The sequence below is a fragment of the Brachyhypopomus gauderio genome, chromosome 13 (assembly GCF_052324685.1).
Source record: "Brachyhypopomus gauderio isolate BG-103 chromosome 13, BGAUD_0.2, whole genome shotgun sequence".
In the NCBI taxonomy this organism is placed as follows: domain Eukaryota; kingdom Metazoa; phylum Chordata; class Actinopteri; order Gymnotiformes; family Hypopomidae; genus Brachyhypopomus; species Brachyhypopomus gauderio.
In genome coordinates this window covers 8,766,903-8,784,355 of record NC_135223.1, presented here as the reverse complement: position 1 = coordinate 8,784,355, position 17,453 = coordinate 8,766,903, and the positions used below count along the sequence as shown (strand labels likewise).

The 17,453-nt window shown below is 42.3% G+C and overlaps 1 protein-coding gene across 9 annotated transcripts in view; it reads right to left on the bottom strand.

Annotated features, from left to right (window-relative positions):
* Window positions 1-1,181: 1,181 nt before the first annotated feature.
* The window catches only part of LOC143473941 (complement C3-like), a 52,068-nt gene continuing 35,796 nt past the window's right edge, over window positions 1,182-17,453 (bottom strand). For 4 of the 9 annotated variants that reach the window (XM_076971159.1, XM_076971158.1, XM_076971161.1 and 1 more), the window contains exons 4-7: window positions 10,039-10,146; window positions 9,434-9,629; window positions 3,336-3,504; window positions 1,182-3,012 (exon numbers count right to left, since the gene is read on the bottom strand). In XM_076971159.1, the coding sequence (XP_076827274.1) occupies window positions 2,906-3,012; window positions 3,336-3,504; window positions 9,434-9,629; window positions 10,039-10,121 (555 nt within the window). In that variant the 5' untranslated portion in view covers window positions 10,122-10,146 and the 3' untranslated portion in view covers window positions 1,182-2,905. The remainder of the gene's footprint in view (window positions 3,013-3,335; window positions 3,505-9,433; window positions 9,630-10,038; window positions 10,147-17,453) is intronic. The other 5 variants (XR_013120655.1, XR_013120654.1, XR_013120653.1 and 2 more) reach the window with 5 other exon arrangements.

Here is a 17,453-nt window from a genome sequence, read left to right as displayed (position 1 = left end):
GTGTCAGAAAGTGTGTGTATGTAAAGAACTGAGTAATCTTCATGACCATTAGAGGGCATTTCTGCATCACAAGGTCACAGCACATTGTGTGTGTGTGTGTTTGTGTGTGTGGCACAACTAATGACAAGAAAAATAATCCAAAATCTATATATCCGATACAAACTGTATTAATAAATAATGTTTATTTTTATAGCACCTTTCAAGATCAGGGTTGGCCATCAATAAATAGGAACAAAAAACTAGGGAATACAGAGACCAGTGAAACAAAACAATACAACGCAGATAGTGTGAAGGCCTAAGAGACAGCAGTATGTACGTGGCTGGTGTTGAGGGGCTTTAAACTTCTACCTACCACTTTAGCCCAGTGTGTTCGTTTGATGGGAAGGAGATAGCAGGAACCACCATACCAAAATTATAGCAATAACAAAAAGGCCTTTATTAAAACAGAGATATCTCTGGGGATCTCACATCCTAACATTTACATCAGAGAGACCCAACAAGTGTTTGTACATGCCGTCTTTATATACGATTTCTCCGCCCCCAAACGCTTAGATCTTCTATACCTTACATAGTGTTGTCGTTTGAGCAAACATGATTTTGCTGTTCATGCAGACATGACTTTTCCATTTGTTTCAACATATTAGAATATCTGTTCAAAGGGATGCTGTCCTACACCGGTATGTTGTACTTCTCCTTTATCAGTCTAACACTGCGGTCCTCAACTTCACGTTGACCGGGTCATCTTCTCTTTGAAACTCCTTACACATCATGATTTCCCAAGGCCCTTCTTAGGGTTTGCAGCTTAAACACATCTAATGCAGTAGTTATATTTAATTACTATATTATGTTAATGGTAAGCAAAATATATTGTTGCTAATGCTAGTGCTAAGCAAAAATAAACCCAAAATCACAACAGACCCTCTCTTGATCTCTGAGAAAACAGAAATCACAAAATATCTTCCAATGTTACCCTCTCATCTGACTCCCCATGATACAACAGTGACATCATCAATCACAGTGCTGATAAAGCATCACACTAAGTTTCTTACGCATGGAATACAACAACAATTTTACAGTTACTATTAAGATAATAAAGGCCTTGACCCACCATGGACCCTCATACAGGGGGCAGTCCCCTGAATGTCCTGGTGAGACAAATATTTTATGGCTTCACATTCAAATCAAAATCAAATCAAATATATTTGTATAGTGCTTTTCACAACACATGTTGTCACAAATCGCTTTACAGGATTTACAAGGTTAACAATCATACGGGTCCAGATCCCTAGTGAGCAAGCCAAAGGCGACAGTGGCAAGGAAAAACTCCCTATGATGGTGGGGAATAGGAAGAAACCTTGGGAGGTCCAAGACTCAAAAGGGAACCCATCCTCCATTGGGCGGCCCGTTAACATTCTGTTACATAATAATCATCACATTGGTGCCAACTTTAATAATAATGCGCAAACAAACAAAAAACAAATAACAATAAACCAACAATAAACAAAGTCAAATAAACAATGTTAAACTAGGCCTTTAACGTGCCCCAGCACTAGTGTTATTTTAACTCGTTGTTTGAGAGCTCCGTATCTCTGCGCGCTCAATGGTTCTGATGGTCGGCACTGGCTGAAGTGATACCACATTTCTCCTTTGCCCTTCAATTGGATGGCGTGTGATGTCTTCTCAATGACTTGGTGACTGGTGGATCTGCTCATGGCGTTGATTCTCACTTCTCCTTACACCTGGACAGAATAAGCTTCACAGACAGCTTTTTAATGCATTTTACCATTATTTGTGCAACCTTGTGATTTTCCTGTCGGATGTCGCAAGCGCGTTGGGGGGCCCCCGAAAACTTCTCACTGTCATATGAGCTCATACGGAGTGAATCCTGTAACAAACTTCACTGAAGATCTTCTGGCCAACAATACAAACACATACATTTGTGCACATATCTTTTCCTTTATCCTGTTACCATTTATCCTTTCCAATTTACCCTGAGATTGAGAATGATAAACCAACCCATATTTGTGTCTCAAACCCAAATTTTGTTCCACAAATTTTAGCTTCTAGCTAGTGAAGTGCATCCCATTATCTGAGTACACTTAATTTATTATACAATGGTGCAGTATCCAGTAATTTTATCAACATTTTGCAGACCCAACATAAGAATTTATCCACAGTCACTAACAAATACCTTAGTCCCCGTACTGGTATTAATATGTCAGTGTAGTCAGTCTGGATCTCCTCTCCTGGCTCCTATTGCCCAGGAAACTTGCTTAGACCTGGTCTTAAAACACAAGTTATGTGCATTACAGATATTCACATTTTCAGTCCAGTCTGCTATTAAGTCAGTTAAGTATGGATGTGACCAGTAACACATTTTCCTTCATTTTTGCTACCCCTTGTGCTTCAGACAACACTGAATTAATCAATTGACTTGGTAAAACGGTCTCTAGGTCCTTTCCAAACCTCCTTACCTCATTTACCACCTTTGTTTAACCACAACATTTTTCCTGTAGTTTACGTAGCTCTGAATCCTATGGCAGAGGAGACCACTGTCCTCTGCCCTGCAAACCATCTGATGGGCTCCTGTAACATATCCTGCCTCTTTTTAGCGGCCACGTCCGTAGCTGCATTCACTCTGTATTAAATTGCCCCCTTTTGATAACTTGAACATTTAATGATAGCAACTCTTACCAACAGTAACACCTTTTACATCTTCTTATCATTTAATGAATTTACCTCCTGAAGTGGTGTAACCTGCTCTCTTTGTACAGAGTTCTACATGAACCACTTCTACCACGTACGCAGAGTGTGTACAGATGTTAACTTCCTTGCCTTCCACCCAGCTTAGTGCTGCAATATCAGCCAAAAACTCAGCCCTCTGTGCTGATTGTACTACCCAGTTTTACCTGAATGTGCTACCTAGAACTCGCCTTACTATGATTTCCACCGACACGCCACCCTCATCCAGAGGCTGCAGATCAGGAGTTACTGAGAAGATCCTGTATTGAACTGGAAGAGAAAGACAAACAAATATGGGCCAGTTTGATTTGAACAGGTCTGTGTGTTGATTTTAAACTAAACTTGAGGACAGCTTTTGAATAACAGCTTAAGTCAGTAGGTGTTTACTTGTTACTTTGTTTACCTGTTGTTTGTTTATGAATCAATCCTTTAATTTATTTAGTAGTAAGTTTGTTTGTTGCTTTCTTTCAAGAAAGGATGCAGGTCCAGCCTCAGGACTGTTTCATTTAAAATCTTTGCATACAAACAGTTTATAGTTTGGCCATTTGGGAGCAGCATTTAGCATGTTGTTGGTGTGTTAAAGACTGTATTACCTGTGCTGCTCGGTGTGTAGATGGACTTGTCTGTCTGAATGAATATGTAGCCTGACTGGAAGGAAACCATGACGACCTTCTCCAACACACTTGAGGGAAACTGTGCCTGCAGGTACACATACTGCTTCTCCAGGGGGTCATCACTGAAGTAGTCTCTGCTATCAGGGATCTGAACCATTGCAAAGAGACCAGTTTGGGACTTTATAGGACTTCATTATCCATTAGTAATCCAATAGTATTTCACGCTTTTTGGATGTTTTTGCAAGGATTGCTAATCATACAGGTAAATGCAGTAGTTTTTTGTACTTCAACCCCAGTTTTCTCCATGTAGCTGAATCAATAGTATTCAAGAGTACCATAGAAATTAGCTCATGTGAACTTTAATCATGGGTTAAAGCAAGACATTTTCATTTGACTGAAAATTTTTCCTGGCAAAAGACAATGCCAGCAATTACTGAAAATGTGGTATAGTTGGGACACAGCCTCTTTTGCCTAATTCTACACAATAAACACTGTAACATCTACTCCGCCCCAACCTATGTGAGGTCTTCATGTTTCATGTAGTTTCATGTAGTTACATGTTTCATGTAGTTTCGTTTTTAGTTGAATCTCCGTAGCGTTCCCCTGTCACGCCCCTTGAACCCGCCGCCCATTATTAGTCCTGATCAGCTGTCAAAACACTCCTTGATGTGTTTGGTTTATATTCCCGTGTGCCCAGTCTTTCCTTGTAAGTCAGTTTGGTTAACCTACTGTTGCGAGAGTTTGTGTGTTCTGTTCCCTGTGTTCGTTATCGGATCTGTCCTTGGTTTTTCTCCTTGATTGTTGTATGTTTAGCGTTTGGTCTATTCTGTTAGATCTGTTTCTAGCTGTTTCATTGATCATCATATGTTTAGTTTTCGTGTTCCTTATTGAGTCTTTTTGTTATTGTCTCCTGATCGTTCGTTAGTAAGGGTAGTTGCATTCGCTAAGTCTGTTTTGCGTTAGTCCGGTTAATTGTATTTCCATTTTGAATGCGTTTGTTTGTTTACTGTTTGTGTGATAACCTGTTCGTCTTTGGTGTATTCTTTGTCATGTCCGAGAGTTGTTAGTCAATGAGTTTGTTGTGCTATCGTTCACCCAAGGAGTTTTATCATTGCATCGGCAGTGTTTGTTTGTCTGGAAACTGTTTGTGTGTGTGTATGTAAATGTAATGCCTTGCTGTTCAAGAGCGATTCGAGCTGATCTGGTTAGGAGACAGGAGGTAGAGTCCTGCACCGGGTCGGGTACCCACAGGTACGGGAAATAGATGCTGAAACGGGTGGGATTTACACATACCGTAATTTTACGGGTGGGTATGCGGGCGGGTAAGTTAAATACGGGTGGGTAGCACGTGAATAAGTGGTGATTTTTAGTAGGCTTTTATTTGCTACGTAATGAACGTTACTTTTTGCCTGATTACCGCCTCCTGATCGTGGTGGCGAAGCGAAGTTGTTGTGGTGAACGTCGCTGCTCCCCCCTACACACTCCAACTACACCACTGGGGATGCATCCCCCCTGTTAAAATAACACCCCCCTGGGTAACACCCAAACTTTGGTTCTTTTCCAGCGGAAACATGAGCAGAGGCTGGTTATAACGCAGTACCGGGCATTTATTGTAGCTTGCTTGGTGGTTACAAAGCTAAATGGGTGGCCATGCTAGAACAAGGAAAAATGACGAGAGAGAACTTAGCGTGCTGCTCCCGCCACAGCAGATTGGCAACTACTACCACTGTGAACCTATGCGGTTTTATTTAGTTGTTATACTGGCATTTGTTCCCTCTCGTTTTGCATTGTGTTATGGCACCGGTTGGTTACATACATTTTCTTGTGTTTTACCAGTTGCTACTTATAGATAGGAATACTGTTCCTGCACAGCAACCTTAGATTTTATTTTGTGTTGTACTGACGTTTTTTCAGAGGCGCGTTGAAAAATAAAGTGCTCTATAGGACTACTTTCAAATTGTGTGATTCTTCACGGGCGGGTAATGGGTAGAATATTAACGGGTCCGGGTGGGTACGGATTTAACTTTGAAATAGCCACGGGTTCGCGGATGGGTAGGTGCTGTACTCTGCGGGTATGGGTGGGTACGGGTCTCAAAAAACGGACCCGTGCAGGACTCTGACAGGAGGTAACTCCTGCTCCTTCCAATAAATCTGACTCTCAGCAGCATTTGTGTCCTTCTCCTAGTTCTCGCACGTTACAAACACATTTATAAAGTATTATGTGACGGCGCCGGGCACACGGACTGAGCCCGCCCACACGTCAGCAGAGGAGGCTGGGAGATGAGAGAGAGAGAGTTGTAAATAGTCCGTTTAAAATAAGTGAGTTGATCGTTATGTTGATGTTTTTAGTTATGGTTGTTGGGGACGAATATGTGTTTGTTCCGTGCATACCTGTCAAGTGTCCCGTTTTGGCTGGGAAAATCCCGTATTTTACCGCTCTGTCCCGGCGTCATCCCGTATTTGTTTTTTTCCCGTATTTTCAGTTTTCAATTTTTATTATTTTTTTAAAGCATTCATGTGCCACGCCAAACAGAATTCTATCACTAGCCTCGCGAGAACTGCCACCTAGACTACTGCAGGTGGCAGTTCTCGGGAGGCTATTGACAGAATTCTGTTTGGCGCGGCACATGAATACGACAGTTGGGGCTGAGGCTAAGGTTATTAAGGGGGAGCATCTTAACCTCGTTACAGTGTCGGGGAAAAGGGTGGTGCTCCATGACCACACTATGGCGAGCGTAGACTTCGGCTTGGGCCCATTTATCCAGAAGTTTTGGCTAGGCCACACCTGTTATGAGTGCATCCTGGGTTTAGATTTGTTGAGGCGTGCAGGGGCGGCTGTGCACTGCGGTACCGGGGCTATTTCGTTTGGTGGTGTACCGTTGGGGGTGCACTTGGGGAGCAGACTAACACACGAGCGCAGCAAACGGGATGGGCTGGAACGCCCAGAGGTCGCTAGGGCCGTTCGCGAAATGTGGACTCACGAGGCGTAGAATGGCGGAGGAGCTAATTAATAGCATGGCTGAAGCCAGCATTATTGAGCCTTCGAGTAGCCCGTGGGCCTCGCCTGTGGTCCTGGTGCAGAAGAAAAATGGTGACTGGAGGTTCTGTGTGGACTACAGGCGACTCAATGCAGTCACGAAACTCGACGCGTACCCGCTGCCGAGGATCTACGAGTCCCTCGAGCTGCTCACAGGCTCTGCATGGTTTACCTCCCTAGACTTGCGCAGTGGGTATTGGCAGGTTCCCCTAACCGAGCAACCTGCTACAACGGTGGCTTAATTTTCTGGGTCACGTTATCAGTAGCGAGGGCATCGGTACGGACCCGGCAAAAACAGAGGCGGTGAAAAACTGGCCTCGCCCAACAAACACAAAACAGGTTAGGAGCTTTCTGGCCTCTTACTATAGAAAGTTCGTGTGTGGATTCGCGGAGGTTGCAGCGCCGCTTCACGGCCTCACTGGGGGCAAGTTTGTGTGGTCACCCAGGTGTGAGAGCACGTTTATGGGACTGAAGGAAAGGCTGTGTAGCGCACCCATACTGGCATGCCCTGATTTTGGCAGGGAGTTTGTCATTGATACGGACGCGAGCGACGATGGCATCGGAGGCGTACTCTCTCAGGTGCACGATGGCACTGAGCGTATTGTAGGGTACTACAGTTGCGCTTTGAGTAAGGCAGAAAGGAACTACTGTGTGCAGAGCCGGCCCTGACCAATGTGGTGCCCTAGGCGAGATTGTGGTTGGTGCCCCCTGCATCATCAATCATTGGGTTGATTGTGTCACTATTAAAGAAACAAATAAAACGCAAATGACTTAAATATTACCATATAACAAGCAATAAATATAAAGGTGTTGCACAATAAATATTTTAAAACTATTTTACATAACGTAGTGCAGAGAACAACTTTTAAATATAAATAATAAATGTAAAAAAAATAAAAAACAACAACTACCACCAGTGCAAATTAGGGCAATTTGCCTACTGCAACATTATTATTTCAAAAGTGCATCTGCAATGAACAGAGGAGCATATGTGTGTTTTAATATATATTTATTTAAAAAACTTGCTGAGCTAAGCTAATAATAGCACCTACTAGGATTGGGCAGTATGATGACAGTGGCGGTTTTCACTAAGATCATACAAAGGGGAAAAGCCACAATGACGATTGAGTGTTAGTTGTGAGTCAAGAGAGCTGGTTTAGAAGAAAAACACAACAGTTTCAAATTGGCAACATTTTGGATTTGTTTCAAATAAAATGAGAGACAATTGGAGCACGCCCCCACGATTCTATTTTGATAATATGATTGGTTGATAAAACTGCTATAACTATATCTATAATAAAAGCTCTCAATGTAAAAGACAAGGGTAGGTGACAGATAAACAGAAGTTCCTGGGGGGAGGGCCTTTCTCTCTTTTACCTAGAAACAACAGTGTGAAATATTCTGATTGGTTGATTTTTTATTTCAGCACTAAGTTTTTTTTTTCCATCACATGCACGAAAAGTGGATTTGAAAGCCGATTTATAGGGAAAATTATTATTATTCGTGAAGCGTTATTAACATATATTACATATAATAGATAAAGCATCCTTTTAAAGATCAATTAACCTTCAGAGAAGGCGTTGAAGGCCCTGACGCCAATGGTATAGTGTTAATTCACCACATATTACCACTATATTACCTGTTTTTTTGCCACCTTTCTTCCTCCACTTTTCTCCTTTTACTACCCTGGGCACCAGAGGACTTCTGCCTTTTTGACGTCTTTTCGAGGAGATGTCACTCACTCTGTGGTGTCTTTTTCCCCACAGAGAAACAGTAACGAGGTGCGCAGAGCGCGTGCGGGAGGGCGGGTTGGCGCGCGGGTGAGAGGTGTTGTGTGTTGTTATTATAAGAATTATTAATTTGACTAATATTATTAAACAATGAAATTATGATTATGTGGACTTTGCTTGTTTTCACATTTATTAATTGTTCATTTGTAAAAAAAAAAAAAAAAAAAAAAAACGCATGCACGCGAGCGCCCCCCTGGACAGACGGCACCCCTAGCATTTGCCTGTCGCCTAATGGAAGGGCCGGCCCTGACTGTGTGACGAGACATGAATTACTTGTGATGATCGCGTGTCTGGAGAATCTCAGGCCCTATGTGTGCGGCTTGCCTTTCCAGGTGCGCACGCGTCACTACAGTGGCTTCTGAACCTTCATGATCCTGAGGGGCAGCTGGCCAGATGGTTGGCCAGACTGCAGGAGTTTAAATTCTCCATTGTGCACCGGGTAAAATTCACGGGAACGCAGACGCCTTGTCACGCAGGCTGTGTTTGGACGGAGGATGCAGACACTGCATGAAGGCTGACACGCACGACCCCGAGCTCAGGTGCTGCGCGGCGCTCAGACCAACATACAGGTCGCCCATGCCGATCCTCGAATCCTTTGGTGCAGAACAATTTAGGGAGGCCCAGCTGGGTGACCCAAAGATAGGTTGGAGCATGAAACACTTGGAGGCGTCCTTGTCAGGAGGTATTTTTCCACCGCGCACACCAAACACCAAGTTCCGTTTATCGTAACTCGGGAACCTCGTAACCCGGGGACCGCCTGTATGATGTTTATGTCGATTGAATCGGAGCAATGTCTTCGGCATGACAAAACAAGTTGAAAACATAAACTGACCAAAACAAACTGGACTTAAGGCAGGAAGGAGGTAACTTTTCTACGTAATGTCCGAAAATCAGAAGGCGGGATGACCCGCAAGTCAATCAAATGACACTGCCGTCATCCATCCAGTGCTGATAAGCGCCAGTGAGAGGATCAAACAGATAGCACGCGCACGTGTGTGGTTTATTATTATGATTTGACGGATGTTTTCCCCCAAAATTTCAAATGACGGAACTTTAACCCATGTTTGTTATTTGGGAAGTTGTCAGGACATTTAAATTGCATCTCCAATAAGTTTAAAGGACTACACGTGACCACCCCTCACCTCACCACACTGATTCTCATCCTTCAGCACATAAAGTGTGCTCACAAAGTGTGCTGGTAGACAAAATCGGCAGTATATACATTTGATCCTTGGCTGGGTACCACTAACCTTAATATCTACAAGTGCCTGGTAGTCATCTCTAGCTTTGAGGACCACTGGACTGGAAGTTAGTTCTAGTGTTTTCCATGGGTAGTTCTTCACGGTAATCCTCACGGGCAGGTCTCCTCCATTATAATCCTGTGCCTCTACAAACACCTTCTCCTGGCTGCCCATCCTCAGCAGATGTGGGGCGGACATTATGAAGCTGGAAGGACAATAGGTACAGAAATGGGCACTGGAGTTCTTATTTTTCTCGTTAACTTTGGGAGATTTTCTGGATAGCCGGGCTATCACAGATTAATGATCATGTTGTCTTTAGACACCCCAGTAATGAAGTTTTTGCTACTTACTAATGATGTTACTGCTATAAGTTTGAAGAAATATTTCTGTTGAAAATATCTTCCAGATGTTTGCAACAGGTTCAAAGTCTGTCTCCAGAATGCTAAAAGCAATCTCTGTGCCTAACTATGAATTTACAAAATGTATCAGTATAAAAATCCTGTGTACTTCCCATAGAATCTTCTACAATGCTGTTTATGCATTCCTAACACAAACATTGTTACTTATTTAAATTTCACATGCCGTTTTGTGTGTGAGAGAGACTGTATACTCACAGTGGGTCACATAGTGTAAGGAGGGGGAAGGAGAGAAGTGTAGCCGTTAGCCACACCACATGCGTCCTGTCTGTCTGATCCATCCTCTGTCTGCACAAGTGCCTGTTACTGGGCAGAACCAAAACTTTTATACACACACACACACACACACACACACACACACACACACACACACACACACACACACACACACCTCACACAGACGCACACACACACACACACACACACACACACACACCTCACACACACACACCTCACACACACACACACACCCATACACATACACACACACACACACACACACACACACACACACACACACACCTCACACACACGCACACACACACACACACACACACACACACACACACACCTCACACACACACACACACACACACACACACACACACACACACACACACACACACCTACACCTCTCTCTTCTCTGGGTTCAACTCCACAACAGCCTGCCCCTCTCCCCTTCCCAGTAGTGTGGTTATGTAACACAGGGGAGTGAGGCAAAGAGGTGCAAGGGTTTTAATGGAATTTCACAAAGTGGGGACTGCTAACCTTCCGAGATAAGAACTCTTAAAGCTCAAACTCTTAGCACCTCTAGTCCGAAATAATGTTGTGCAACACACGCACATCCCACACTTGCACACACTGAGTTGTATATATTATTACATTAAATTTTCATATCCCCTTTCAGGGTCACATTTGTATGCACAGACCTATCCAGATGTAGAGCTCAGAATCAGAATCAGAATCAGAATCAGAAATACTTTATTAATCCCCTGGGGGAAATTGCAATTGTTACGGCTGCTCCTATTAATAAAAGTACACTATATAAAAAATACCAAAAATATTTACATAATTAAATAACAAATCAAACAGAGTTTAGGAGAAGAAATAGAAATAAATAAAATAACGTGTCAATAGAATAAAAAATAAAGTGTCAGTAGAAATAAAAATAAAGTGTGAAGTGTCAGATGCAATTGTTGTTGTTATTGAGAGGGTATTGCACATTTGAAACGTAATAATAATATTGTATGATCTTGTAATAATAATAGTATTGCACATTTGAAGGTAATACTAGTAGTAAACATTACACAGATGAATATTGAGCATTATGCTTTTAAAGAGGAGTTGTATAGTTTAATGGCCACAGGTAAAAATGATCTTCTGTGGCGCTCTGTAGTGCATTTTGGATTTATGAGTCTCTCACTGAAAGTACTCCTGTGTCTCATTACAGTGTTGTAGAGTGGGTGGGATACATTGTTCATAATACCCCTCAGCTTAGACAGAGTCCTCCTTTCTGACACTGCCGTCAGCGAGTCCAGCTCCACACCCACAACATCACCGGCCTTACGAATCAGTTTATTAAGTCTGTTGGCATCTGCCACCTTCAGCTTACTCCCCCAACATGCCACAGCATACAGGATAGCACTCGCCACAACAGACTCATAGAAGATCTTCAGCATGGTCCGGCAGATGTTGAAAGACCTCAGACGCCTCAAAAAATAGAGGCGACTTTGGCCCTTCCTGTAGAGGACATCAGTGTTCATACCCCAGTCCAGTTTATGGTCAATGTGAACACCTAGATATTTGTAGTGTTCAACCATGTCAACACTGACCCCCCTGATGGACATAGGGGTCACCGGTGCCTTTTCCCTCCTCAGGTCCACAACCAGTTCTTTAGTCTTTGTTAAATTAAGCTGCAGATGGTTCATCTCGCACCATTCAACAAAGTCATTCACCGTCGTCCGATACTCATCCTCATCACCCTTGCTGATACATCCAACTATTGCTGAGTCATCAGAAAACTTCTGAAGGTGGCAAGTCTCTGTGCAGTAGTTGAAGTCCGTGGTGTAGAGAGTGAAAAGGAAGGGAGAGAGGACAGTCCCCTGTGGAGCACCAACGTTGCTAACCACCCTGTCCGACACACACTGCTGCAAACGTACATACTGTGGTCTGCCGGTAAGGTAGTCAGTAATCCAGGTCACAATGGGGGTATCCACCTTCATCCTTTTCAGTTTCTCACTCAGGAGATCAGGCCGAATGGTATTAAAAGCACTGGAGAAATCGAAAAACATGATCCTCACTGTGCTGGCTGGCCTGTCTAGATGAGCGTAGACTCTGTTCAGGAGGTATATGATGGCATCATCAACTCCCAGACGTGGCTGATAGGCGAACTGGATTGGATCCAGAAGTGGCTGAACCATAGGCCGTATCTGATCCAGGATGAGCCTTTCCATGGTCTTCATAATGTGAGACGTCAATGCTACAGGCCTGTAGTCCTTGATGCCGCTCGGTCTCGGCGTCTTCGGGACAGGAACAATGCACGACGTCTTCCACAGCACTGGAACCCTCTGTAGACTCAGGCTCAAGTCGAAAACATATTTAAGAACTCCCCCAAGCTGGTCGGCACAGGCTATAAGCACCCTGGGGGGGATGCCATCAGGTCCTGCAGCCTTATTGTTCTGGAGTCTTTTAAGTTGTCTTCTCACCTGGTCAGTGGTGATAGACAGTGTAGAGGTGATGTGTGAAGGGGTGGTGGAGGTGTGAGGCAGACCATCGGGGGAGGGAGGCAGACCATCAGGGGAAGGAGAAGGAGGAGGGGTGGATGGTACAGTGGGCTTCTGAGGGCCATCTGAGGGATCCAGACAGGGGGGGACAGAACCTGTAATGTTGAATCTGTTAAAAAACAGATTTAACTCATTAGCCCTGTCCATGTTGCCTTCCACTCCTCTGTTCTTACTAGTCCTGAAGCCAGTGATGGTCCTCATTCCACTCCAGACCTCTCTTAGGTTGTTTTTTTGAAGTTTCAACTCCAGCTTTCTCTTGTACCTATTTTTAGCCTCCCTGATGGTTGTCTTCAATTTCCTCTGGGTCGTTCTCACCTCCTCCTTGTCTCCAGTTCTGAAAGCCCTCTTTTTGTCATTTAAGAGAGCTTTAATGTCCTTTGTTACCCACGGCTTGTTGTTTGGGTAACATTTAACAGTTTTGGTTGGGACAGTGGAGTCCACACAGAATTTAATGTAGTCCGTGATACACTCAGTGAGCCCATCGATGTCCTCTCCATGTGGCTCATAGAGATTTGGCCAAACTGTAGTCTCAAAACAGTCCTGCAGTTCCACAAATGTATCCTCAGACCATCTCCTCACTGTCCGTGTTGTTACAGGCCGGCTCTTTACCAGGGGCACATACAAGGGGCTGAGATTCACCAAGTTATGATCTGACCTACCCAGAGGGGGTAGAGGGGAACAGCTGTATGCATCCCTAACGTTCGCATATAACAGGTCCAATGTTCTTTCTTCTCTGGTAGGACAGTCCACATACTGTGTGAAGTTCGGTAGCACTTTAGCCATGGTGATATGGTTGAAATCACCCGATATAGTGATGAATGCACTCGGGTGTTGAGTCTGGAGATGCGCTATTGTTGAGTGAATGACGTCACATGCTGTCTTCGGGTTAGCCGAGGGGGGAACGTACACAGCCACAATAATAACATGAGCTGTTATTATTAGAGCTGCAGGCCTGTTTGCTTCATTGTTTATAGTTTTTATTACTCGTTTGCATAATCATAAAAAATATTCTTTTCAGTTGTTTGTGAATTATTTAATTTGTTCATGTTTGATTCCAATAGATTTAATCTCACTCAATAAGAAACAATTTTCAGAAGTGTCCTAGCTGACCTCATGCAGTTACAGTCCATACACCAGAATATACCATATAATTTTTCCAACACATCAGTAGTGTGATCTATCTGCCTGATTCTTCATTACTGAATGTACAAGGGAAATGTGAAAGTGCTGCACTGAGGAACGCGAAGGGTTAATCAGTCAATATTACTGTAAACTACTCGGCCTACGGGCATTTCTTGAGTAAATTCAACCTTTGATAATTTGGCAATCCCCCCTAGAAGTTAATAATGATTTTGTATGTGTGTCCAGAACATAAAAAGTATTATATTAATATATTTATTAACTTATGTGAATTTTGGAATATTGCTACTGGCATTTAACTGATTTGTGTGATGGGTGCATGGAGGGAGTGAAACACAAGTCCAGGTGTAGAGTGTCTCTATACTGATAAGACCCAAAGAAGCACAGCAGCACACTCTCTAAAAGCAAACATGAAGAATAACACTAGCAGTAAAGCTAGAAGTCAAGAGCAGAGAGGAAACGACGTACAGTCCTGGATGAGCGTTGCTGTGGGCTAAAACAGCAGACCCAAAAGGCAAGGAAGGCACAGGTGCAGGAAATCATTAATGAACAGATTGGGAGAAGATAGAGGAGGGGTGTGTTTGTGTTGCGGGGGAGGTTGGTCCCTCAGGCTGGGTGCTTGACCATGCACATTTGGATTTACTAGAATTACTTTTTTATTCTTTTACAAAATGATATCTTATCACCTTCAGGTTATTAGTGAGACTGTCTTTATTAGTTTTACCAACAGGATTGTTTAGACTGACCTTAGACTGACCTCACAAGATGAGGTACCTGCCATTCATTTAAGATAATTTTGTCCTGTCACCTTGGTCTGTAGGTCTTAATTGTGTCACTTTTACTGAGTGTTCATGACTACCAGATGAGAATATTGTACAACATAGACACACACACACACACACACGCGCGCTATATTTATACAATATAGTACACCATATTAGACAGAAACACTACGGAGTGGTATGGAACACCCTCAATACATACACAAAGTGATGATGAAACAAATGTATTAGTCTTTTTGGTCTGCAAGTGAGGGTCCACACACATATGGTCAACATCTCTCATGAACATCTCTCAACATGAAGTTCACAATAAAGTCAATTAACAGACTTTTCAGAATATAGAATTGCAATCATATGTGCATACTGAAAGCAAATCCCAAAAATGTTCCAGATATACAATTCTATGTACGAGTACCTTCCTCCAACCCTTGGTACAGTAGTGTGCACACATAGACATCAGGTGGTGCTAAAGCACCACCAACTCTGCCCTTTTTCAACGAAAGTGCCCTTTTGAAACTTCGGTTTTTAAAAAAATTTATTATTATTAACATGTTACTGAGGTCTGTTTAAAATGATCTTTAGAAAACCTGAGCGATTAAAAACAATGCCCTGAAATGAGCCCCCACCTCGCACACACCCGACCTCTCTCTTCCATTAACACCAGATGCGCTGCAGCAGCAGTTCAGTTCAGCGAGTGGAAGGAAGCGTCTTCAGCACAGCACACGGTCACAGATAGACTTCTTCTCTTGTGCCCCACCAGCCAGGTCACATACACATCTACCAAATTCAAATCTACCGTTTGCCCTCTAAGCCCAACGTGAAATCATTTTGTTGTGCAGTAAAATGTCTCACAGCACCAAACTACTAAGCATTTTTAGCCGACTGGTCACCTGATAAACTAGTCGCTCTAGCCCAAATCAATGATAGATAACGTGAGGACGACCACATACAAATAATTAAGGTAGAGTTTGCAAATCTATGTGTTAAGCTGAACGTCTTCTGTTGTATCGGTTTTGTTAGGCAACATAAATTAACACATTCGTTTGTGAAAGAAGAAACGGGAAGTTCCCCATTACCTGTGAAAAATGCCAATCTGCATTCATGTAATGAAAACACTCAGTAGCCTATAACTCCTTCTCCTACTTTTTGGTCTTTTTACTGTCTTAATTGTAGGCCTATATTGATTTACTAATTGCAAAATATATGCAACAAGGCCTGCAGACAGTGGAGGGTAAACAGAAGTTAACTGAAGGACTTCACAATGACTGTATATAGTTAATATTGGATATGAATTTTATCAATTGGTTGTGTGACTTTTTTTCATTGAAAACTCACGTTTAGAGAATGTTACAAATAAAAGTCAAATGCGGGGGGCGCCGATAGTATGTTTGCATACACCTCAGAAAGTATGTAGTTGCAACCCTGCAATGAAGTTTCTCACCTGTCCCTCCACACCCAGTGTTGTATAAAGTATTAGAGACCCATACTTGAGTAAAAGTACAAGTACTCTATCAAAAAATTGACTTGAGTAGAAGTTGAAGTGTTCTTTAAAAACTTTACTTAAGTAGAAGTACAGAAGCATTCAGCATTTTTTGTACTTAAGTATTGCAAGTAGTTTATTCTAAAATGTATTACTCAAGTACTGAAAGTAAAAAGTACAAGTATTGTGTTTTTAATTAATTAAAGAAAGCCGTCAAAGTTTGATTATCAATTGTTTTTATATATCACTTACAAATCAAAGATGTCAAAGACCACAAATACAAGTGTTCGTGTTCTGTATGTACACACAAGTAGCAACTTTAAAAAAAACTTCAGTGAAAGAAGCTAAGCTATCTACCTAGTCATCTAAAGTTTACATTATGTCTCATATATTTGTGCTGGTTATTGTTCAATGGTGGATAACCCTCTGGTATTGGATTATGACTTGAACTGTGACAACAAGTAAGGTTCTGGACTTGCACTGAATAAATCTCGTTCTACTCAGCATTTGCGTCACACTCATTATCTCTCCCCAGCAATCAAGTAAAAAATAATCTAGTCATTAATTAATTCTTTCAATATATATATATATATATATATATATATATATATATATATATATATATATATATATATATATATATATATAACTTTATATGTGAAGTATAAATGAAACACAAATAGTGTGCATGTATATTAGTCACTAAATCAAGCTCACCTGGACTGTGGGAAGAAAACAGAACTAGATAAGTGATTTGTCCAAGAAGGTGTTTGAGAAATGTCCATCCTCTCTGTTTGTCAAAAAGGTCAATCCAAAACTGGATACATTCACTACGCAAGACGAGCCACCATCTTTCAATTAGCTGATTTCCAGTGCTTGGACCAAATGTTACATTATCTGCTTCAGGTTGACCATCTGAAAAGTGCAAAACTCTTTGCATCTCGGCCACATGAACATTTTCTGTACCTAAATCTAATCTCAGTCTTGCAGGACAACCCCCGGTTTTGATCACTGCGTCCATAAAGTAACCAGCAATGACACTTGGATCATTGTTTGTTTTATATGCTTCAAGCAATATGAGGCTCCTGGAAAAGCCATCAATACATCCACTGTTCCAAAAACAGGGTTTGTTACGTCACGTAGTTTCGATACATTTCAAATCTTTTCACGCATTTTAGTCTGTACTTAAGTTCAATCAGCTGGAAAAATGACTGACTAGATGGCAGACTGCAAACCAGTAGAAGGTACAAGGTGGAGCTTTTGAAAGGCGGCAGGCCACTGCTAACAAACTTATCAGCAAATTTCTTTATATCCCGCTAGCTTAGTTTTAGACAACCTAAAAATAAATAATCATATCTAAGGTGTTTTTTGTAGTCTAATAAGTCTCAACAAACTCAACCACTTTGGAGCACCGCGTAGAGAATCTGG